General features: G+C 38.0%; 6 protein-coding genes and 1 pseudogene across 7 annotated transcripts; 4 read left to right on the top strand and 3 right to left on the bottom strand.

Annotated features, from left to right (window-relative positions):
• The first annotated feature begins 523 nt into the window (after positions 1-523).
• Positions 524-2,756, top strand: LOC129379127 (gamma-crystallin B-like). The gene is made up of 3 exons (XM_055059739.1): positions 524-618; positions 700-942; positions 2,288-2,756. The coding sequence occupies exons 1-3, from the start codon at positions 544-546 to the stop codon at positions 2,558-2,560; spliced, it is 591 nt and encodes a 196-aa protein (XP_054915714.1). The 5' UTR covers positions 524-543; the 3' UTR covers positions 2,561-2,756.
• Positions 2,757-3,992: 1,236 nt separating this feature from the next.
• LOC129379130 (gamma-crystallin M2-like) lies at positions 3,993-6,869 on the top strand. Its single transcript, XM_055059742.1, has 3 exons — positions 3,993-4,028; positions 4,126-4,368; positions 5,879-6,869. Exons 1-3 carry the CDS (start codon positions 4,020-4,022, stop codon positions 6,149-6,151), a joined length of 525 nt encoding a protein of 174 aa, XP_054915717.1. The 5' UTR covers positions 3,993-4,019; the 3' UTR covers positions 6,152-6,869.
• Positions 6,870-9,411: 2,542 nt separating this feature from the next.
• si:dkey-57a22.15 (uncharacterized protein LOC795575 homolog) lies at positions 9,412-10,309 on the top strand. The gene is made up of 3 exons (XM_055059825.1): positions 9,412-9,445; positions 9,555-9,820; positions 9,973-10,309. Exons 1-3 carry the CDS (start codon positions 9,412-9,414, stop codon positions 10,243-10,245), a joined length of 573 nt encoding a protein of 190 aa, XP_054915800.1. The 3' UTR covers positions 10,246-10,309.
• Positions 10,310-11,787: 1,478 nt separating this feature from the next.
• Positions 11,788-12,720, top strand: LOC129379240 (gamma-crystallin M1). Its single transcript, XM_055059937.1, has 3 exons — positions 11,788-11,857; positions 11,967-12,218; positions 12,305-12,720. The coding sequence occupies exons 1-3, from the start codon at positions 11,849-11,851 to the stop codon at positions 12,578-12,580; spliced, it is 537 nt and encodes a 178-aa protein (XP_054915912.1). The 5' UTR covers positions 11,788-11,848; the 3' UTR covers positions 12,581-12,720.
• A 3,768-nt stretch (positions 12,721-16,488) lies between these two features.
• On the bottom strand, positions 16,489-17,365 carry LOC129379241 (gamma-crystallin M3-like). Its single transcript, XM_055059938.1, has 3 exons — positions 17,262-17,365; positions 16,912-17,151; positions 16,489-16,821 (listed from the first exon to the last, which is right to left on the bottom strand). The coding sequence occupies exons 1-3, from the start codon at positions 17,274-17,276 to the stop codon at positions 16,546-16,548; spliced, it is 531 nt and encodes a 176-aa protein (XP_054915913.1). The 5' UTR covers positions 17,277-17,365; the 3' UTR covers positions 16,489-16,545.
• A 1,807-nt stretch (positions 17,366-19,172) lies between these two features.
• LOC129379237 (gamma-crystallin M3-like) lies at positions 19,173-20,014 on the bottom strand. 2 transcript variants are annotated; one of them, XM_055059935.1, is made up of 3 exons: positions 19,935-20,014; positions 19,595-19,837; positions 19,173-19,501 (listed from the first exon to the last, which is right to left on the bottom strand). In XM_055059935.1, exons 1-3 carry the CDS (start codon positions 19,962-19,964, stop codon positions 19,226-19,228), a joined length of 549 nt encoding a protein of 182 aa, XP_054915910.1. In that variant the 5' UTR covers positions 19,965-20,014; the 3' UTR covers positions 19,173-19,225. The 2 variants fall into 2 exon arrangements, with proteins under 2 accessions (XP_054915910.1, XP_054915909.1); XM_055059934.1 differs by having other exon boundaries at positions 19,173-19,504.
• A 1,670-nt stretch (positions 20,015-21,684) lies between these two features.
• LOC129379248 (gamma-crystallin M2-like) lies at positions 21,685-22,503 on the bottom strand (annotated as a pseudogene).
• Between the last annotated feature and the right edge of the window lie 663 nt (positions 22,504-23,166).

The raw sequence follows: 23,166 nt of genomic DNA on the forward strand, positions 1-23,166 counted from the left end.
TATATATATATATATATATATTATTGGGTCTCATGGTTGCTTTTATAGCCAAGCATCTCAAGGATCTCAAGGATCCCTGATGCTGAGTTGTAGATCAGCTCATTAGTCTCTGTTATGGTGGAGAACGCCAGAGCTAAGATCCTGTGGGACTTTCAAATCCAGACAGACAAAATGGTAAGGGTGAACCAACCAGACATTGTCATAGTGGATAAACAACAGAGGAAAGCCGTTGTGGTAGATGTAGCAATACCAAGTGATTGCAACATCAGGAAAAAGGAGCACGAGAAACTGGAGAAATACCAGGGCCTCAGGGAGGAACTGGAGAGGGCCTTCCACAGTTCTTTTTTAACTTGTGATGGAGACAATGTATTCAAAGCAAACATAGGCTGTGTAAACAAGCTGCAGTGACTGTTCCAGTGCATGTCCATGCTGTGGCTGTTGCTAGAACCTGCTTTCTGCTGAATACAGGAGCGAAAAGACTCCTGTGGTCTGCTGACATCAGACCTGCTTTGAATCACAACATGCAGCTGAACATCCTTCCCCATGGATATAAAGTTGGACACTTCCTGGTATAAAAAGATATTTTTTTGGGTTTTGACAGTAGCCATCATGGGAAAGGTCTGTGTTCAGTTTGAAGACCCACTTTTTCGATGACATGTTGTGATTATGCTGACAGGATGACTTCTTCTGCTCCATCAGATCATCTTCTATGAGGACAGAAACTTTGGAGGCCATCACTATAAGTGCATGAGCGACTGTGCTGACCTGCACTCAATGTTTGACCACTGCCGCTCCATACGTGTGGAGAGCGGCATGTTCATGATTTACGACCGACCCGGTTTCATGGGGAACCAGTACTTCATGAGAACGGGAGAGTATTCCGACTTCATGGGCATGACTGGCATGAATGACTGTGTCCGGTCGTGCCTCATGATCCCCTTGGTAAGCTGTCTTTTAAACCAGCAAGGTGTAGATTTATACACCACAGGCTGGCTTTGAGATCAGGTTATAATGATTACTTATTTTCTGCTGTGAAAAATATTTCCTTTTTCAACTCCAATTGAGATGATGCAGAGTGGTGCCCGTACCAGCCAATCAAAGCAACCGGGCTGTTTTACTCCCGTTTAACAAATATAAGAATTTTACCAGAAATCCAATTTTCTCAGTAATTCTTAAGAACTTTTGGCATATTTAGTTAGACAGCAAGAAAGTAAGTATGGGGGTAAAAATTGTCACTTTGTTTTAAAAATATGGAACAAAACTAGTTTTGTTTTTCTAGAAAGAAATTTGTTTTCTAGATGAAGTCTTATCTCCCTTCAGAAGCAGGAGCAGCGGCTTCCATAACTGTTGAAGCCAAAGTAACTTTAGGAGACTGAATCTGGACAATGATCTGTATGACTCTTTTACCCGACATCTGTCCTACAATCTGCACCCAGAGCAGGCCTGATATCTACCAAAACCAAGATGAATCATAATTATAATGATATATTTTAACTGATGTTTTCAAGTTAATTTGAATGTGTTTCAGAATCCGTATCTTTATGGAGGTACCAGATAATTTTATATGACGCAACCTTTAGTCAAATAAAGTTTATTTGTATCACACATTTCAGCAATAAGGTATCTCACTATATAAACTTAATTATGAAACAAATAGTAAACATTATAATTTGTCAAATCTTACCATCAAGAAACTCAGTGTTTCAGCGGGGTTTTTTTTGTTGTGTGTTTTGTTTTGTCTTTTTACTTATTTTATTTTTTTACAATTTTCTGGGAGTTTGTTTCAGTTTAATGGGACATAGAAACTGAATATTGTTTGGTTCTGGTTGTGGGGATGCAGAGCAGAACAGAACGAGAACACCTGAGCTGTCTGCCTCCAGTCTTTAATATATTGTGGTGCTAAATAGTTCAGTGATTTATAAACTAACGGCAGTATTTTAAAGCCTGAGTAAGGACTTTACTTTTCCTATTTTTAGGAAAAACAGCAGCAGCATTCCAAACCTTCAGAGACACATAACTATCTTTATGTGTCTCTGAAGGTTCAGGTCAGAGTTCATTGCTACAGGTTTCACCCAGATGAGTTTACTATTCGAAGCAAATGACGCACAATGATCTGGAAAATATCCACCTTTTGGGTTCAAATGGAATACAATATTAGTTCTATTAAGAGCTTTAATGGTCTCTCAGAAACAGTGAAGACCTCTCACCTTCAGAAATGTCGATTTTTTCCAGGCTTAATGTGAGTATGAATGTGTTCTTATTGGTTCCATCCAACATGCTTCCCCAGCACAGAGGCAGCTTTAGGATGCAGCTGTACGAGCACTTCGACATGGATGGTGAAATGATGGAGCTAACGGATGACTGCCCAAACCTCATGGGTCGCTTTCACCTTGCCAACTTCAACTCCTGCAACATCCTGGACGGCCACTGGCTGGTGTATGAGCAACCCAACTACAGGGGGCGCCACTACTACTTGAGCCCCGGCCAGTACAAGAGCTTTAGTGAATGGAAAGGCGCAAACTCCAGGATTGGCTCCATCAGACGTCTGATGGATCTCTAAGACAGGGTTCTCATAAAATGCCAACTCTTTGCCATATTTAACATGTTGATGAAAATGGCGTCAGTGCTCAAGTGGATTCAATTTTGCTCTTGCTCTTTTCATTTGAAGGGCGACTTCTTCCAGGAAGATGTAACATGCTTGGATATTCTGACTGTGACCAGAGCACTAAATAAAATACTCCCAGGATTGACTCATATCATGTTCTAAAGCATTACCTATTGTAGAAATTCGGTGTCTTCAGCAGAAAACTTTATGCCAGACTCCTTTTACTGAGACAGGTGGATGACTGAAAAATCCAAATCAAGATGAAGGCTTTTTCTTGTTCTTAATTCCACTTCATGATGAAAATATATAATTAGGAGAGTTTCTTTACCTGATTTTATAGCGTGATCCTGACTAATTTGTAGAATGAGTTACACTCAAAGTTACTCTGATAGTGCCAACTCTTTGCCATCAGTTCTACATGTAATATTTCTGGAAAAGTTAATTTGGCTACTAATATGAGAAAAAGTCTTCTGTCTGCAATTTAACTAAGTAAGATTCCAGCTATTCTTCAAAATTCTCAGATGTACAATAGAGAAAATTTGTTGACCATCATGAAGACCAAAGACTGTACATATGTGCAAAGAATAATTTAATACAATATTGAATTAGGCAGTAACGTAACAAAAATGCAGAAAAAGTGAAGCGCTGTGAATACTTTCCAGATGCACTGTACAATTTATGTACACTGCATTGCTTAGTGCCTGTCTTAATTTCTATTTGTTTGAAACATGTTCCTGTTGAAAATTACATTTACTTTTACAAATAATTATGCTGTCTGACTTGTGGAAACAAGAGATCACTTAAATCGAACCTGTCTGACAACATGAAGTGTGCAAAAAGATCTCAGAAAGCAATATTCTATGCTCCAATGTAAGTCCAAGCAGTTATTAAATTATGATTTCTGCTCTCTTGGAAAAAGAATGTCTGTTCATCTGTTTGTGGCCTTCATGTATCCAGGAGGACAAAAAAGGTTGGTGCATTTGTTTGTACTTTGTGAGAGCCAAACTGGCTCTAGCAAAGAGCCAGTTTGGTTGATGTTCTGAAATTCAGAAGGGTAACTAAAAAGGAAATCAGAATAAACATGAAGGGCCAAATATTGTGCATATGCAGCACTTTATGATTATCTGGTGATAAAAGTTTAAAGCATGAGCTCAATAACCCAACACATGTTACAAAGTGACTTGGTTGCAGGCACAAATTTATATAACACATATTTCATACATTTACATATTATTTTAGCGTATTCCAAAACATATGATTAGTACAACAGGGATAGACAAAAACTTGTGATTCTTGGCTGGAACAAAATGAATGCCACATGCAGACTCTGCATTTTACATTCAGACGGTCGTCCTCAAATGCTGGCCTAGATCACATGAGGCTTGGTGCAGGCAGGGCAGGTGAGGCAAACAGCATGGGGAAGGTAAAGAACTTCAATTTTACCTTCATTTTACTTGTTTGAAGTTTTTCTCTCTTTTTTTGCGTGATAGTGTGAGTCATCCTGTTTTCTCCACGTGCAGATTGTCTTCTATGAGAACAGGGAGTTCGCTGGGCACCATTTTGAGTGTTCCAAAGACTGTGCAGATCTGCTAAGGAGTCTGAGCCGGTGCAGCTCCATCAGGGTGGAGAGCGGCTGCTTCATGATTTACGAAAAAGCCAACTACACTGGGAACCAGTACTACCTGAGCAAAGGAGAGTATCCTGACTTCCACCACTGGATGGGTGTCAGCGACTCTGTCGGTTCTTGTCGCCACATCCACACGGTGAGCTGCTGTTTGAGGGGAAAGTCAACATAACATACTGCATTGTCCAGCAGCTAAAATGATGCACTCACAGTTGATATATGTGTCACTGTGGGAAACTAACTTCCTGATTTAGTAACTAGTATTTAGTTTCACTAAACAAAAACTAGGTGGGATAGAAAGTGACTTTTTATTACAATGTGAACAGTAGAAAAAAAACATAATCAAAACTTTAGAAGCTGTAAATAGGTCTGTTGACCTTTAAGTTCACCTTGAACAGATTATTCTAAAAATATAGTCCTTAAATGTTTGAAAACATTTATTTAAAAATGATGAGCCTGAGATTTAAATTTCAAGAACTTTTTGCTGGGAGGTAGCACTGCTAACAAATACTTCACCAGGCAGCCTCAAGCGATTACTTTTAGTTGAATTTCATATTGAAGTTGATTAGATGACCTAGTTTTAAAGTCTTTCCACTGACTCACTGGAGCTCAGAGAATAGGCTTTGCAATATGTTTCAGTTAGAAATCACTGAACTGTTTCGATCAAAAGACTTCCTGGAAAGAGCCACCCTTTAAATAGAAGATCTGCTGTTGTTGTATCAATCTTCCAGACCTCTCAGGTTGTCTGATTCTGGTCCACTCTTCAGCCCCAAAACCAGAACCGAACATGGAGAAGCAGCATTCAGCTTCTAAACAATCTGGAACCAACTTCCAGAAAATTACAAACCAGGAATTCCTCTAAATCAAGACTAAAAACCCGTTTGATTGGAGTTGCAATTGATTTATAATACCCTAACTGGAACATTGATCAATATATTTGATGTGGGAAGATCATTTTGATCATTTTGCTGATGGCATTTGACAAAATGTAAGGTTTATTGCTTGTTTCACAATTGATTACTGTATGATGTTTTTATGGCACTTTGAACTGCCTGAATTCTGCTGTACAAAGAAATTTGACGTGAATCATATTGTCCAGTTTTCTTCAGAGTTGATGCAGATGCTGATGACTATTGTCAGGATGGATCTCCTCTAGCAGTCTGTATTACAACAATCCAAAGAAGCCTCTGACTGAAAATACTCATCTTCTTCACTGTCTCATGAAGAAGATGTTCAGGATTCTCTGTAATTTTCTTGATGTTATAAATAATTCAGCTTCCCATTACAATAATAACAATAATAATAATAATAATAATAATAATAATAATAATATTCAGATGTTCACAGAGCAGAAGGAGTCTTTGATTTTATGTTTTGTTTTGATTGTTATCTTCCTTAGCCTTTTTAGTCCCAGCTTTTGATGCTGCGACAGCAAAAGACGATGACAGACTATATTACGGTCTTCATTTACGTAGCATCTTGTTCCAAATCTTGAAGGCTCTCAGCTTCCTCAAGAAGTACAGTCTGCTCTGTCCCAAAGCAACAGAGCTACTACAACGTGCTGCCATCTTTAAAGCAACATTTGGTTACTTGCTGTTTGATTATGATGACATTATGTAATATATAATTTCACTCCCTTTCCACCCTAGGAGCCTGGTTCATTCAATATGTGCTTGTATGAGAGGATTGAATTTGGTGGCCAGATGATGGACCTGGTGGACGACTGTCCCAGTGTAGTGGACCGCTTCAACATTCACAATATCTTCTCTTGCAATGTTCGAAAGGGGAACTGGCTCTTCTATGAGCACCCTCACTATCGAGGCAAGATGTATCTGATTCGACCTGGAGAGTATAAAAGGTTCAGTGAGTGGGGCGGCAGGAGCGCCAGAGTTGGCTCCATCAGACGCATTATGGACTATTGACCTACTGCAGGGGAATATAGGTAGCACAGAAGACTGTTTTTTGTCATATTTATATTCATTTTAGCCTTAATTTCCAGAAAAAAACTTTACTAGTATAATGCAGAACATTGTCTCTTTGAATTGAGAAAAACTTCAACAAAAGCAACAAACAAATAATAAATATGTTCACCTATCATCATACATTATCTCACTTCTAACGAAGCAGTTACAAAAAGGAGTCTCCAATGTCCCTTAGGTTGTAGCCACCACCACCACAATGAAGAGGGAATACTAAAGAAAAACACAGTTATTAAACATCTCATCAGTTTCTTTTTTACTAATAGTCCTATCATAATGTTGATATCGGCCTTGTTTTTTAATAGTGTTGTAAGACACAGCGATAGAACAATGACACACCACCATCACCAATATCAGATGCTGTACTACAAACAGTTTCAGTTCTACCTAAGCCAGGCTGCCAAGTACAATCAACAATAAATATACCTCACTGAATTAAAATTATGCAGAGGCTCAGCAAAGAGCCAGTTCTAACATTAATCTCATGTCAAATTGCGCATGTGTTCTATCTGCACTGATCAAATTAATAAAGATAACTGTTATTTAACTACTTAGGGGCAAAAATAGACTGTATAAGGCGAAATCATTGATTCCAGAATGTTAATTGTGAAAGAAAAAAAAAATAAAATTAGTCTGTGACCACCCAGTCCTGAAAGAACAAAACTGAAAAAATTGCAAAACTGACACATATGATTGTTTACAATTTTCATCTAGGCCCACGTGAGGCACATGTTTTATTGCAACACCTAACATTTTGTGACCGAGGCTTCAGGAAGTTCAGACGTTTTCTCCTCTGTTTTTAATGATTTCATGGGGTGGACTTGATCTGAGTAAGCTTTTCTATCAAGATTATGATGGCCCACATCAGCAGGTAGATGATACAGAACATTACCTCAGCCCGACTGAATGTCAGTTTCTTCTTTCTGATGCTCCTGCAAACACTTTCTGTTGTACATTGTTATGTTCAGTAAAAATAGTGATGAACAAAAGACAAAGTACAATATGGGATGCATGGATGGAGAACCCCATCCCAGATCCATCATCACTCTGTGGGAAATATTTGCATGACAATGGTTAATGTTGTGCAATCACACAGCTTCCCATTTTTTTTATAAAGCACCATGGTTTGACTTAGAGACAGCAGGGTAGTATACCCTGTTAGACAGCAGGGTAGTATACCCTGTTGTAAAGACCATGGAAAAGGTAATGGAAACCAAGCATTGAGTTTTTTTTTTAAATCTTCACCTATGTATTTCTTACTTGAGTGAAACATTATTTGTGTTTGCTTTCATAGATCATATTTTCCGAGGCCACCGTCATGAATACCTCAGCGATGTATTCATGTTCTTCAAAAGGTGCACTCCATCATGGCTGCTTAATGGTCAATGGGCAACCAGTACTACCATATGGGAGGAGACTACTCTGACAATCAAAGTGGTTGGGATTAGTGACTGTATCAGAGTTTGGCTTTTGATGCCTCAGGTAGGTCATAAATGAGACAAAATGAAGAATTTGTTCAGAGATGTTTAAAGCTGAAGTATTACATTGAGGGAGTGGTTTCAATGAATGAGGCAGTGAGTCTTTCTACATGTCAGCATCATGGCTCCTGCAAGCTGAGAATTTACAAGCTGTTTGCTATGTTTGACCAAATGCATGAGCTGGTGGCTAACAGTTCAAATGTCCAGCAGAAGCTCAGCATGTCTGAATTCAGCGTCTGCCATGTTATGGATGACCACTGGCTGCTGTATGATCAGTCAAACTATAAAGGCAGAGTTTGCTGAAACCTGGAGAGAACCACAGATGAGGCGATGGGGGAGACATCAATCCAAAGGTTGGCTTAATTAGGAGAATAACAGATTTAACTGAAGTCAATAAACTTTAATTGTTGAATAAGTCCTTTAACTTGTCCTGTTTATGTTTTGTATCTTCTCATTTGTTGTTACCCAAAACGTCACTGTATTGTCTCAAGAAAGAGACTCCCAAATAGAAAAAAGTAGAGATTACAAAAACAATAAATGATCACTGTCTAGAAGCCATAGTCTCAACATAGTATCTACAATAGCTTCTGGCATAGTTTAATCTTCATTTTGCATTTGGATACCATACCAGACAATGCCTATGCTGCCCTCTCCCAGTCTGGTGGGATTAAATTATGTCTGTGGTTTTAGACATGATCCTGATCACTGGTGCCGTTAATGGTATGGAGAGAAACTGGATAGGATGGGTCCAGATTCTGAATGAACCAAAATACAGAGTATGATGTAAATTTAAAGAGGAGGAATCACATGGAAAACATTCATATTTTATCTCATAACATGACAAATTTTTTCACACTGAAATGTGCTATTACCATCATTACCCTGGTGTACTTAAAGAACAGGCTTTACACTTTAACCAAATATATTTAATATAAAACAATGGCATAAAACAATGAAAATCATACTAATCATAAAGCGATCACTATCAAATATATAAAGGCATATATACATACAAAGCAATTGCTTTCTTTTTAAACATCTGAACCCTAACTTATTAGAGGTAAGTTAGGGTTCAGTGACAAACCTAAGGACAAGCCATTTAAAACATTGTCATACATTTGATTCTTCCATTTTCTTTTGACATCAAGATTTAACAGGGCCCCGTTAAATCTTGGAGACCATTTCTTGTCTGTACAAGTAGTGTCAGTGACTTGTGTTGAAATTAGAATAGAACTAATTAAAGTGAATTCTGTAAAGAAGAGCTTCACAGGATCTAAAATCAAGGTCAGAGTGTATCATACATCCGCACACGGACAGAATTTATAGGCACATACAAGTTCAAATGATGTCTTTTCATCAAGAGTACCAACCAGCATTTCTTTCCCCACAGTGGGGTTGCTCAGGTAAAGAAGCATATAGAGTGAATGGCTTCCTGCTTGGTTAGACAACATATTTAATGTAAAAGAGCTGTTCCATATTGTTCTGTAGCCATTGTTCACTGGAAGTGTGGATACCATACTAGTCCTTTCCTTTGTCCATGCAAGTCAAAACACCAAACCAGTTAATTATTTATCCTTTTTTCAAATACAAATCCATATTTCTGACCCAATGTTTTTGCTCCAACAAAAAGCTAAACATGTGCCAGTAGCCTTTAGTTATAATGCTGAGAGAATTTGAATGACAATACTTTGTTTGTCAAGAGGTGGTATAAAAAGCCCTGAAAACATGGGGAATCTCTCCAACGGAGACCATGGGCAAGGTGAGTGCTGTTTATCTACTTTGCTTATAATGACTATAAATTAAAAGCAAAGCATGTTTTACAGTTTTGATTTTAACACTGTAACACAGCAAAGATTGACTCCGATGATGATTCAATGTCTTCCTACTCCAGATTATTTTTTACGAGGACAAGAACTTCCAGGGTCGGAGCTATGAGTGCAGCAATGACTGCACAGACCTTCACTTGCACTTCAGCCGCTGTAACTCCATTCGAGTGGAGAGCGGCTGCTTCATGATTTATGAGCGACCCAACTTCATGGGCCACCAGTACTACATGAGGAGGGGAGAGTACCCTGACTATCAGAGATGGATGGGCTTCAGTAGCAGCATTCGCTCATGCCGGATGATTCCAGCGGTAGGACACCAACCTAACACATAAATTTCACATCTCCACATCCTGAATGTGGAGATTCTTAGAGACCTCTTTTGATGACGTTTAGGCAGATCTTTGCTAGATCTGTTTCGTGTTAACCTTCTGGCCATTTGTTGTCTTCCGATGCCACACAGTATCGAGGCTCTTACCGAATGCGCCTGTATGAGAAGCCCGACTTCACCGGTCACATGATGGAGTTCATGGACGACTGTCCTTGTGTGTCTGACCGTTTTCATCACCGCCATGTCTACTCGTGCAATGTTATGAATGGCTACTGGATCTTCTATGAGTACCCTAACTACCGAGGTAGACAGTACTTCCTGAAACCTGGGGAATATAGGAGATACCGAGACTGGTGTGCCACCTGTGCCATCGTCGGATCCTTCAGGAGGGTCACTGAATTTTAGCCATCAACAAAAGCCTTGCTGTAAATATCAAACACTTTGTTTATTAAAGGTACTGAATTTTTAACCAACAATGTGAAGGAGTTTTTATTGATGTATAATTGTAAATGATATCAGTTACTTTGATTGTCTTGTACATGTACATGTAATGTTCCAATTACTCATCAACTGTAACACCAGCAATGGTGAAATTCTTAAGTTAATTTACTAATAAAGTACGATACTAATAAAATACGTATTGTACCATCTGAACTGTGCACTCACAGGCACAACTGTACATTCTCCATAATTTGCATATTTTTACTAATGTTAATATCATAAGTACCTCATTAAAGGCATTACTGAACTAATAAAAGATTATTTTAAGAATAGATATCAAAGCATTCAATACATTCAGAACTAAAATACCTAATTATTATTAGTGATTTCCTTTGAGTGTTAGTTCAACAAACTTGATTTAAAATCTTTTAGTTTCATATTTCTCTTATGGAGCTAGCGCAGGCAGTTGACCGGTGAATGGCAGGAAATGCTGAAAGAGATGTTTATTTTCATGATGTGCATACATTATAAAAATACTGTGACTCCATCATGGATCGCTACCGCATGTCTGACTGCATGTCCTGCCATGTGATGGATGGTCACTGGCTGATGTACGGGCTGATGTACGAGCACCCCCACTACAGCGGTTCCATCACGCTTTGCAAGTATGCACAGCGGTTCCATGATGGAACCGATGTGCATACCTGCTTTCCAAATGAAAGCTTATCTCTGAAGAGAAATCTGAATCTGAAGATTGCATTCCTTGATTATCCTAGATAAAGTTTACATTTTTAGAAATTCAGTTTTGCAAACAAACAAGAAAAGAAAATGCTGATATTCTAGTGTGATTCTATTCAACTCAGATACACTAAATAAGTATTTACAATACTCTGACATAAGGAAATTCTCTGGGAAATTCTTGTTTGGATCATTTTAAGTTTTGGCATTTTAGATTGTTGCATGATTATTTCGCTAGTTTTTTCTAAGATTTATGCATTTATTGAAAAAGAACTTCTTTAAACATAAATATAGTTCGAAGAGAGAGAAGGAGAGAGTCATTTGTCCAAATTAATAACTTATATGGGGTGTTTAATGTACAATGCAGGGACCTGGGATTTACTTTAAATCTCTTGTAGATAGATAGTTAAACATTTAAAAACCGTATTTTAGCATTATGGAGATGCAAACATATATCTGTTGTTCTTTAAGATCTTCAGTCTTTCATAGCTTTGTCTGAGATGTCATCTTATGTGTAGGTTTTTTTCTAACACTGATGATCTGACTTTACTGTATGTGGAGAACCTTCTCACTGCGCATGTCATACACACAAAGCTTCTGCTTAAAATGAACAATGCAGATGACTGCTGACAGAAATGTATGGATGGGGAACTATTGTCACACTTTTATAGCCCCTGTTCAGCAAAAGTCATACTGCTAATTCATCAGCTTTGCACATTTGAATAACAACACATCATGGCCCCTTGGATTTTGTATAAAAAGGGCCTGAAATCATTGAGGTTGCGGATCAAATTGAAACACTCCCTTGGGAACAATCTAAGACTCAATCATGGGCAAGGTAAAAATATCCATATAGATATATTACAGATTATTAAAGCAAAAAATCATTGATTTTTCTCTCCACAAACTTAATTTGTGATTTTGAGCTTTCTCTTGCATTGTTTCAGATCATCTTCTACGAGGAGAGGAACTTCCAGGGTCGCTCCTATGAGTGCCTCAGCGACTGCTCTGACATTTCCTCCTACCTGGGCAGGTGCCAGTCTTGCAGGGTGGAGAGCGGCTGCTTCATGATCTATGAGCGTCCCAACTACATGGGCATGCAGTTTTTCCTGAGGAGAGGAGAATACCATGACATGCAGCGTATGATGAGCATGGGTATGATGTTCGACTCCATCAGATCCTGCAGAATGATCCCTCATGTAAGCACACTGGAATAAGCTCTAATTTGATTCATTTAACGTTTAAAGGTGCTTACTGACACACCATTATTACACTTTTATTGCAGCACAGAGGATCATTCAGGATGAGGATCTATGAGAGGGAGAATTTCGGTGGTCAGATGTATGAGATGATGGACGACTGTGACTCCATCATGGATCGCTACCGCATGTCTGACTGCATGTCCTGCCATGTGATGGATGGTCACTGGCTGATGTACGAGCACCCCCACTACAGAGGCAGGATGATGTACCTCAGACCTGGAGAGTACAGGAGCTTCATGAACATGGGCATGAGTGGGATGAGGTTCATGAGCATGAGGAGGATCACTGATATTTGTTAGACTTCTATTGTCACATGAGCAAATAAAAATGACGTAATTCACTGCCACACATTCAGTTTCTGTTTGTCTACTGCTTATAGACAAACAGATATATTTTTTAGAAATATTCTAAAATAAAATGAATTGATGAAATATGTAAACATTTGATGAGCCCAATAATTGTTGTTGTGCTACGATCATTTGAAACATTTCTGCTTTATCTAAATATCAGAAAGTTACAATATATTTTTTGTACTTCCTAGGTGCTTTTTATGGACTTAGAAAAATGAGGTAATTTGATGGAGCTGGCAGGCTCAAACTATCATGACAGCATACATGAGGGTTCATTAATATACTGGTATCCCCTGGATTTGAACAAATATAGAAATTGTTTCACCACCAATAAAGTAAAATGTTTGGTCAATCTGATTAGCATTTAGGTTTTCACTATTCTATAAATTCTTGGCAGTATGACATATCTGTCTGACGGGTGAGAGAACTGTAGCTAAAAAAATCACAACTTAAAAAAAACTATTTATTTCAACTGACTATGCAAAATTAGCTTTATTTCTTCCAAACACAGCTAACAATCATGAACAATATTCACCAGAATTTGAATGCACGTGTTGACTATATGCAGTAATTTATTACAAAAAGGTTTTAGTTATAGAAACTTGAACTACTTAAGCCATGAAGATGCTTAGAAGAAACAGATGAAAAAGTGGTTTTGTAGCAAAACTTAGAAGCCACTTCCTCTAACCAGAAAGTACTAAACAGCACTGTTTTGCAACTATTAACCCAGAATAACTCTCAGCACTAACTAGTGTTAGCCAATAAAACACATCCAGCAATTTATCAAGAAACATCCATTCATTAATTTTCTCACACGGTTATCCCGAGTGGGTGGCAAGGGGTACTAGTGCATATCTCCAGCGGTCAGTGGGTGAGAGGCGGCGTCATCCTGGACCCGTTGCCAGACTTATCAAGAAACAGAAAGTGCCAGTAACAGCAAGAAGCCTATTTGCCTGGCGAAGCTGGGTCTCTTTGAGCACCTTCCAAGATAGAACGATCATTCCTGAAAAGTCCTGCAATTACCAAGCATCTTGCCTCTGTGTATTGTAGCACATTTAAAAACATAATTAGAAGTGAGTATTTCATCATAAAATATCAAAATATGTGCAGAAAACTATGTTTATGTCCTGAGCAATGTAAACCTGTTCCAGTGCAAGTTCATCAAGGGTTATTTCCATTAAAGGAGACACAGCATACAAGATCTAAATTTTTAGCTTAAGTACTTTTTTTGTGCACTGTGAGTGTCTACAAGTGCATAATTTTTTTATTTAATTTTTCCCAGTGGTTCGTAGATATCTTTATATTGTTTTTGGGTTATATATTTCAGTCTGTTCATACTTCTCTATATCCTACAACACTTTCTAGTCTTTGACATCACTGCATTGCTGTGGAAATGCTAATCAAGGTTATGACTTATAGCTAATCAGCTTTGTGAATCCAACAATTCCCCATAACCAGAGCCTCTTCGAAGTGTCTGGTTACATTTTATAACCTAGTTTGTCTGAATACACTGAAATAATTAATGCTTTTTTTTTTATCAGCAGTAAAATGTGTTGAACATTAAAAAAAAAACCTCACTAAAATGTGATATGTATCTCTCCCTCTCTCTCTCTTTATATATATCTATATCTATATAAATATATCTATATCTATATATATATCTATCTATCTATCTATCTATCTATCTATCTATCTATCTATCTATCTATCTATCTATCTATCTATCTATCTATCTATCTATCTATCTATCTATATATCTATCTATCTATCTATCTATCTATCTATCTATATCTATCTATCTATATATATATATATATATATATATATATATATATATATATATATTGGTGAACCAACCAGACATTGTCGTAGTGGATAAACATCAGAGGAAAGCCGTTGTGGTAGTGTAGCAATACCAAGTGATTGCAACATCAGGAAAAAGGAGCACGAGAAACTGGAGAAATACCAGGGCCTCAGGGAAGAACTGGAGAGGGCCTGGAAGGTGAAGACCACAGTGGTGCCTGTGGTCATCAGGGCCCTCGGGGCAGTAACCCCCAAACTGGAGCAGTGGCTACAACAGATCCCAGGAACAACATCAGACATCTCAGTCCAGAAATGTGCAGTCCTTGGCACAGCCAAGATACTATATCTATATCTATATAAATATATCTATATCTATATATATATATATATATATATATATATAATATATATATATATATATATATATATATATATATATATATATAAATTTCCCTACTCACCCACCACGGGTGGTTCTTATCCTCTGAACTTGGGTCCTCACACTTTTAGTAAACAGTATTTCAATTTTATAAATATCAGAATGCACATCTATCTATCTATCTATCTATCTATCTATCTATCTATCTATCTATCTATCTATCTATCTATCTATCTATCTATCTATCTATCTATCTATCTATCTATCTATCTATCTATCTATCTATATCTATCTATCTATCTATCTATCTATCTATCTATCTATCTATCTATCTATCTATCTATCTATCTATCTATCTATCTATATATATATATATATATATATATATATATATATAAATTTCCCTACTCACCCACCACGGGTGGTTCTTATCCTCTGAACTTGGGTCCTCACACTTTTAGTAAACAGTATTTCAATTTTATAAATATCAGAATGCACATCTATCTATCTATCTATCTATCTATCTATCTATCTATCTATCTATCTATCTATCTATCTATCTATCTATCTATCTATCTATCTATCTATCTATCTATCTATCTATCTATCTATCTATCTATCTATCTATCTATCTATCTATCTATCTATCTATCTATCTATCTATCTATCTATCTATCTATCTATCTATCTATCTATCTATATCTATCTATCTATCTATCTATCTATATATATATATATATAGATATAGATATATATCTATATCTATATATATAGATATATATATGTGCATTCTGATATTTATAAAATTGAAATACTGTTTACTAAAAGTGTGAGACATGTAATTACATTCTTAGTCAAATGCATGAACAAACTTAGCAGCTGAATCAACAGTGACTGAATCAGCTATCAGGAGAAAAGTTGGTGTTTTTGCAGTATTTTTACAAAAACAGCATGGAAAAGTCTTGTGGCTCCCACAAAATGACAGTTGTTCTATTTAATGAATTGGAACAACAAAGACTTCCAGCAAAACAGAACACTCCACTATACATACTGTATAGCACAATAGCATGGGCAGAAAATGCTCTTTTATATATTCCTACAATACAGTTCCTCTGTCATTCCTTTCAGTTTTAGTATTGTCGCATCAGTCATTCATAAAATATTGTGTTATGAAAATTTAGATTTAAATCAAGCAAATGCTTCAATATAATTTCATACATGAATTTAGTGTTGAGTATCCAATCTATTTTGCACTGATAAGAAATACTCTCGTGATTCTCACTGCATATAGTCATATCAAAATAACTATACTTTGGTATTTCTGAGCAAATACAGCAGTTTTTGGAATGGTGAAATAAAATGGAACAGATTTTTTCTGAACAGTTCACTGTCTATGTTGAACTTAGTCTACTTCATGTTACATATGAGGATTAGGATCTATAAAGGAAGGTTTTGTATTAAACACTTAAACAATAAATTGCTTATAAATTATAGAAGTAGATAGATTAGCGTTCAATAATTTCAATAGAAGGTAATTTACTATATGTTTCTTCATATCAAAATAACTATACTTTGGTATTTCTGAGCAAATACAGCAGTTTTTGGAATGGTGAAATAAAAAATTGCAATTGGATGAAAGAATCTTATGAGTTTCAATGGGAGAAAAAAAACTACATTTAAAGAGAACTTCTATGCTTTATTTGACAGCTTGTGTTTTAACAGTGAGGGTCTACTAGCAGGAATCCATGATTCTCCTCATGCTCATGAACCTCATGCCTCCATATCCCATCTCCCTGAAGCTCCTGTACTCTCCAGGTCTGAGGTACATCATCCTGCCTCTGTAGTGGGGGTGCTCGTACATCAGCCAGTGACCATCCATCACATGGCAGGACATGCAGTCAGACATGCGATAGCGATCCATGATGGAGTCACAGTCCTCCATGCACTCATGCATCTGACCACCGAAGTCTTCCCTCTCATAAATTCTGATCCTGAACTGGCCTCTATGCTGTAAATTAAAAATAAATACAAATACATGGGGATATTTTCAATTATCTCATCACTTCAAATGTTTTCTTGTGTATTTCAAATTCCATACCATGGGGATCATGCGGCAAGACCTAATGCAGTCACTCATGCCCATGCGTTGATAGTCAGAGTACTCTCCCCTCCTCACAAAATACTGGTTTCCCAGGAAGTTTGTGCGGTCGTAGACCATGAAGCAGCCACTCTCCACCCTGCAGGAGTGACACCTGCTCAGGTGGGAGGACATGTCGGCACAGTCGCTGCTGGTCTCATAGGAGCGACCCTGGAAATTTCTTTCCTCGTAGAAGATGATCTGAGAAAACAAAGAAGAGTCTTTATGGCATCACAGCGCAGCACTCTAATCCACATTTACTTTCAGCATATGAACAAACTAAAGATTAAATGCAGCTGTGAAGAGAGCACCTTGCCCATGGTCATGGCTGCACTGGCAACTGTTTTGGATCCAAAGGACTGCCACAGTTTTATCCATGTCCTCCAACTGCTTTTATACCTGACCTTGCATCCAAAAGGATATATGACCCCTTTGTTCAAATTCCTGACAGAGCAATATGGAGCAGCAGCCACCCCAGCCCCTCACCCCTGCAGCCCGTGCCCTGTTCAGTTCAAAGAGACCTTTTAATCGATTGTGATTTGTGGCAGTTGCATTTGTTAGTTGAGGCCCCATTTTGTATTGTACTTGCTACTGAATGATAGTGTGTTTTCTGCAGAAGCATCTTTATTTAAATCTTTAAAATATTATGTATAATATATTACATGAGAAACATTGAACCAGACATATTTATGCTTTTTCTTAAAAATGTTCCACATCCTGTAAGTATGCCTTGCTTGCTAAAACAGGAGGCATCAGTGACTTCAGTTTACTATAATAAAGACTCTGCTCACTAATCGCAGTCAGGAGGAAGAGCCTCACGCAGAACACAGCTTAGAGTTTTATAGGGAGGGTTTCATTCCAGTCACATAGTTTGATAATCTATTTGGTTACAGAGTATTTTGTGTTGGCAAGGCCAGAGAACCTGCTTCATGAGCCTTTTTCATGAGCTCATGCATCACACAAGAATCACAATACTTTTATGCATTGATTCAACTGATAATCATAGTAACCATAACATTTTCCACTCCAACCACAGCTGTGGAAATATTATTAAATTGTCAGCATATTGTCCATTCTATTTGTCAACATCCTTGTTTTCACTGGATACAAAACATGACGATTAAAAGCCAAGCTTATTGTGCGGAGATGTTGACTGGCGCGTTGCAGATGTGTGACAACGCTGTGACCAAAGTTTGCAGTATAGTGACGAGATATTCACTTACGAACCGATTCTTCTGAACGGCTCTTCACTCTGAACGATAGGACTGGAGGCTCACTGGGGACCGCTCTGTGTTTTTCCAATGCTCTGCAGTAGGTATTATTATTTTATTTGAAATATATATTTTTTGATCATTAAATAAACAAAATACAAGAGCTTAACATAACAATGCTCATGCTCACTGCTCTTTGATTATGTCCGTCAGCTGTCATCTGCTACCTGGCTTCATGCAGGGAGAGAGCAGAACAGGTTGTTGGTTGTCTTGTTTTCATTGTTGACTGTTTACCGTGAGTGCATTGTCATGATTGCTATGTTTAATGGTGCAGATAGTGGTGGTTTCTGACATAGGCAATATGAGCAACCACCCAGGGCGTTATCTTGTTAGGGGCGATGTGAGACCTCTGCAGATTGTGACACAGAGATGGAAGCAAAGCAGAACAAAGAAGAGTTTGATTTGATAATTATAATTTATTTCAGCTCTAAGCATTTCATATCTCTGTTTTAGATTATTTAATTATTATTCATTGTAATAATAATTATTATGCTTAATTATAATTTATTTCAGCTTTAAGCATTTCATTTCTAGGTGTTTTAAGGAGAATGTGGATCTTTCAGATCAATTTGAGAAGCAGTTTTATCATATTTTACTTTTTTTTTTGTGTTGTGTAGCCCGGGGCGCTGGTTTTGGTCTCTGACCCTAAAAGTCTTAGTCTTGTCATATTCTTGATACACTGGTAGGGTCTTGGTTTGGACTTGGTGTCGGGTGAGGTGGTACACTGGCTTGGACTCACTGTGATTCTTCATCGTCAAGGATTTTGGCAACTGTTCACAGTTCCCTCTCCTGTGTGTGACTTCCATGAAACATGTTGTTTCTACAGTGGTTATTTAAAACATGTGACTATTATATTCCTGCCACCATGTTTAACAATTATAAAAAATAAATAATCTCACAAACTCCTACAGTTTGCGAGATTCTTTCATTTACTTGAGGACAAACCCACAGTTTAGATTTTTGTTCTGTCTTTATTTTACATAATTTTTTGAAAATAAACATTTCTAGCACATGTCCATGATCCTCCTCATGCTCATGAACCTCATGCCTCCATATCCCATCTCCCTGAAGCTCCTATACTCTCCAGGCCTCATGTACATCATCCTGCCTCTGTAGTGGGGGTGCTCGTACATCAGCCAGTGACCATCCATTACATGGCAGGACATGCAGTCAGACATGCGGTAGCGATCCATGATGGAGTCACAGTCGTCCATCAGCTCATACATCTGACCACCGAAGTTCTCCCTCTCATAGATCTTCATCCTGTAGGATCCCCTGTACTGCTTGGAGACATTATGACATAATTAATAGATGCAGCGTTTTATGACTTGACAAGCCTCATCATTTCATCAAAACATTCTCTTACAACTCACCATGGGGATCATACGGCAAGACCTGATTCCACCACTCCAGCCCATCATGCTCATGTAGTCAGCGTACTCGCCCCTCCTCATGAAGTACTGGTTTCCCATGTAGTTTGTGTGATCGTAGACCATGAAGCAGCCGCTCTCCACCCTGCAGGAGTGACACCTGCTCAGGTGGGAGGACATGTCAGCACAGTCGCTCATGCACTCATAGGAGCGACCCTGGAAGTTTCTATCCTCGTAGAAAATGATCTGAGAAACGAGGCATAATTGTTACAAGCTGAAAAAAAACACCTTTTTTAAAACCATCTATGACTTAATAAATACTTAGGGTTATTGTGAAGCTTACTTTGCCCATGCTCATGTCAGTGGTGGACATATTTCTTGGTGAGATGGTGATGTTGGTTCTGCTTCTGCTGCACTACAGTTCTGTTCAGTTTAACCCTCGTTTTTATACCTGACCATACACTACAGGGTCAGTGGGGCCCTATTGTTTAAATCCCTGACCCAGCAGCATGGTATAGAGCCATTTACTGGACTGTGGTCCTGTACTGTAATCACATGCCTGGGCCCTCGAAGACTTCAAATATAAATCCTTTGTCAAGCTAAAACAAAGCCCCTTTTTGAAATCCTAAGTTTGGCCTCCCAGTTGGATTGAAGGCTGTTCAGAGAAAATATGTAAAAGTCTTTTGATTCCAAAATCAACCGTCAGTGATTTCAGTATTGAGGATGTCACCGTGGTCAGAAAGAATCCAATAAAAACACAACAGAGATTTATAAAGAGCAATGAGGCCTGACATCGTATGATCAAGGAGACATGTTTTAGAATTTGGTTTAAAATATATCAAAAAACCACAACAAACATGTCCTGAAACCAGAAGTTTTCATACACATCTGTTTTCCTCACTGTCAGATGTTAAATGAGGCCAAACCTTTTATGTTAGGCCAGTTTGAATTACTAAAATTTAGTTTTTCTAATGCCACACTGTTGAAAGTGAGACTTTATCAGATATTTATCAATGTCCTCAAAGTGACCATCCACTTTACATGTTTACATACATTTCAGATCTGCCATAAAGCAGAGATCCCACATCATGGTCCTCAGGGTCCACTGTCCTGATTGTATTATTTATTTCCCTACTGCTGGACACTTGGCCTGAATAAAGATTAAGAGACTTCTGGGACAACTAGAGGCATGCAAAGAAGGTAATGCAATCAATTGAATCAGCTGTGCTAGAATGGGGAAACCAAAAACATGCTGGACCACAGGACCAGGAACCACTGATCTGTAGGATTGAGATAAGGACTTTGTGATTGTCACGCCAAAACATTGACGCGTCGACTTATTCAAAGGAGGATCTTTATGGTAGTTTTCCAAGCGCAACCCCCAACAATATGCATTAAATTCAGTACCAAGCAGGTAAAAATAATCATAGACCAACTACATTCATTGGCCAAAATGTGACTCGAATTTGGCATCACATTTCACTTATCCATATATCTATTGCTTTCCTCTTATCCAAGTCCAGGTTGTGAGTATGGGACTGGGAGGGACATCCAGACATCCCTGTCTTCAGCATCCATCTTCAGTTCATTCTCTGGATTCCATAATGTCCCAAATCCAGAAGTGGAATGCAGACCGTCCAGCTTCTTCTGAGTATGCCCAATTGTGTCCTTAACTCAGTTGTTGCGATGCAGAGGCTTGTGAAGTCTATTCTCAGCTTTTTGGTTCAGCCAAGACTCCTGATAGAGAATGTTCCCTTCAGCCACATGTATCCCTTATTTTGTATTTTGGTTTAAGTCATATTTCAGGATTCAATGGTAACTTATAAACATTACTTCTAGTCTCAGGTTGTTCTTCACTACAAGAAAAAAGAGCACTGCCAACAATATTGTACATGATGCCCTAAATTTGTCGAAGTGTCTTTATGTTCACACCATCACTTGCAAACATGCCATGACTTTAAAATTTTTCTTAGAAATAAGTCTTTAACTGACCAGTTTTATTACATTTCAAAAAAATGATGCTTCATATGTTTATGTATATCTTTGACCAGGCGTCATAGCCTTATAAATAGTAAAACATCATGACAAAGATCTCAGTTCATAATACTTTTATTCATCGGCATTAAACATAGCATATTTAATACCAGGAATCCATGATCCTCCTCATGCTCATGAACCTCATGCCTCCATATCCCATCTCCCTGAAGCCTGTACTGTCCAGGCCACATGTACATCATCCTGCCTCTGTAGTGGGGGTGCTCGTACATTAGCCAGTGACCATCCATCACATGGCAGGACATGCAGTCAGACATGTGGTAACGATCCATGAAAGAGTCACAGTCGTCCATACATTCATGCATATGGCCACCGAAGTTCTCTCTCTCATAGATCCTCATCCTGTAGGATCCCCTGTACTGTAAAAGGAAGAAACAAATAAATGTAAAAGGAATGAATATGCAGGTGTTAGTTCAGATTAGCAAAAAGATTCACCAACCCACCATGGGGATCATACGACAAGACCTGATGCAGTCATTCCATCCCATCATGCTCATGTAGTCACCGTACTCTCCTCTCCTGAAGAAATACTGGTTTCCCATGTAGTTGGGGCGATCATAGACCATGAAGCAGCCGCTCTCCACCCTGCAGGAGTGACACCTGCTCATGTAAGAGTACATGTCAGCACAGTCGCCCATGCACTCATAGTGGCGACCCATAAAGTTCCTTTCCTCATAGAAAATGATCTGGAAAAGAGAAAACCATCTTTTGAAATCAATTGCTAGGTGACAAAATAAGTATTTTTCAATCCCTAAACATTGCTTTACCTTGCCCCTCATGTACATGTCAGTTTTGCTCGTCTCAGTGGTGGTCATGTTGGCTGCAGATGAGTGGTTGCTCTTGCTGCTGTTCTGCCTTCCTACCTGGTTTAACGCTTTCCTTTTATACCTGAGCGAACGTAAAGAACAACTGACCTTCCCTTCACAGAAGTCCTAACTAAGCAAGTTACTATAGAGCAACATAGAATGCAGAGGTTACGCTCTGTTTTTTTTCTTTGTCTTCAGTCTTTAGAAAGGTCTTTCAGATTTTACAAGCAGCATTTTGAACAGTGTTTGTTACAATAGACTTAGCCATATGACTGTTAAGATTTAGTGTATGACTTGAATCAAACATTATTTCAACAGTGGTTACCTAAACTATAATGATGTTTTGTTTTTGGTGGGTTTACTAAGTGAAAATTTATTTCTCTGCTCAAGATTCTCAGTATGAACAAATTTGGAACAATCTATTTTTCTGCGGTAATAACAGTACTGTGAGTGTACCGTGTTTTGAGAAAAATATTAATTTTGGTTTGGGGTGAAACTTTCAATTGAAACAAGATATTTGTTTGCACTGAATAAAAAGACAGTCTGTTAAATCAGGCCATAATGTTCTTGGTCTAGGTCAATAAGAAATTATATATTTTTTTCTATTTTCTAAATGTTAGAAAATTTAATGAGAAAATTTTCTTAGAAATTTTTGTAACTTGCTTTGAATTCAGATGTTTACATGCAGAATGTACATTGTGTCATGTTCTGTGT

This window comes from Poeciliopsis prolifica, unplaced genomic scaffold, assembly GCF_027474105.1.
Source record: "Poeciliopsis prolifica strain line A6 unplaced genomic scaffold, Auburn_PproV2 SCAFFOLD056, whole genome shotgun sequence".
NCBI classification, from domain to species: domain Eukaryota; kingdom Metazoa; phylum Chordata; class Actinopteri; order Cyprinodontiformes; family Poeciliidae; genus Poeciliopsis; species Poeciliopsis prolifica.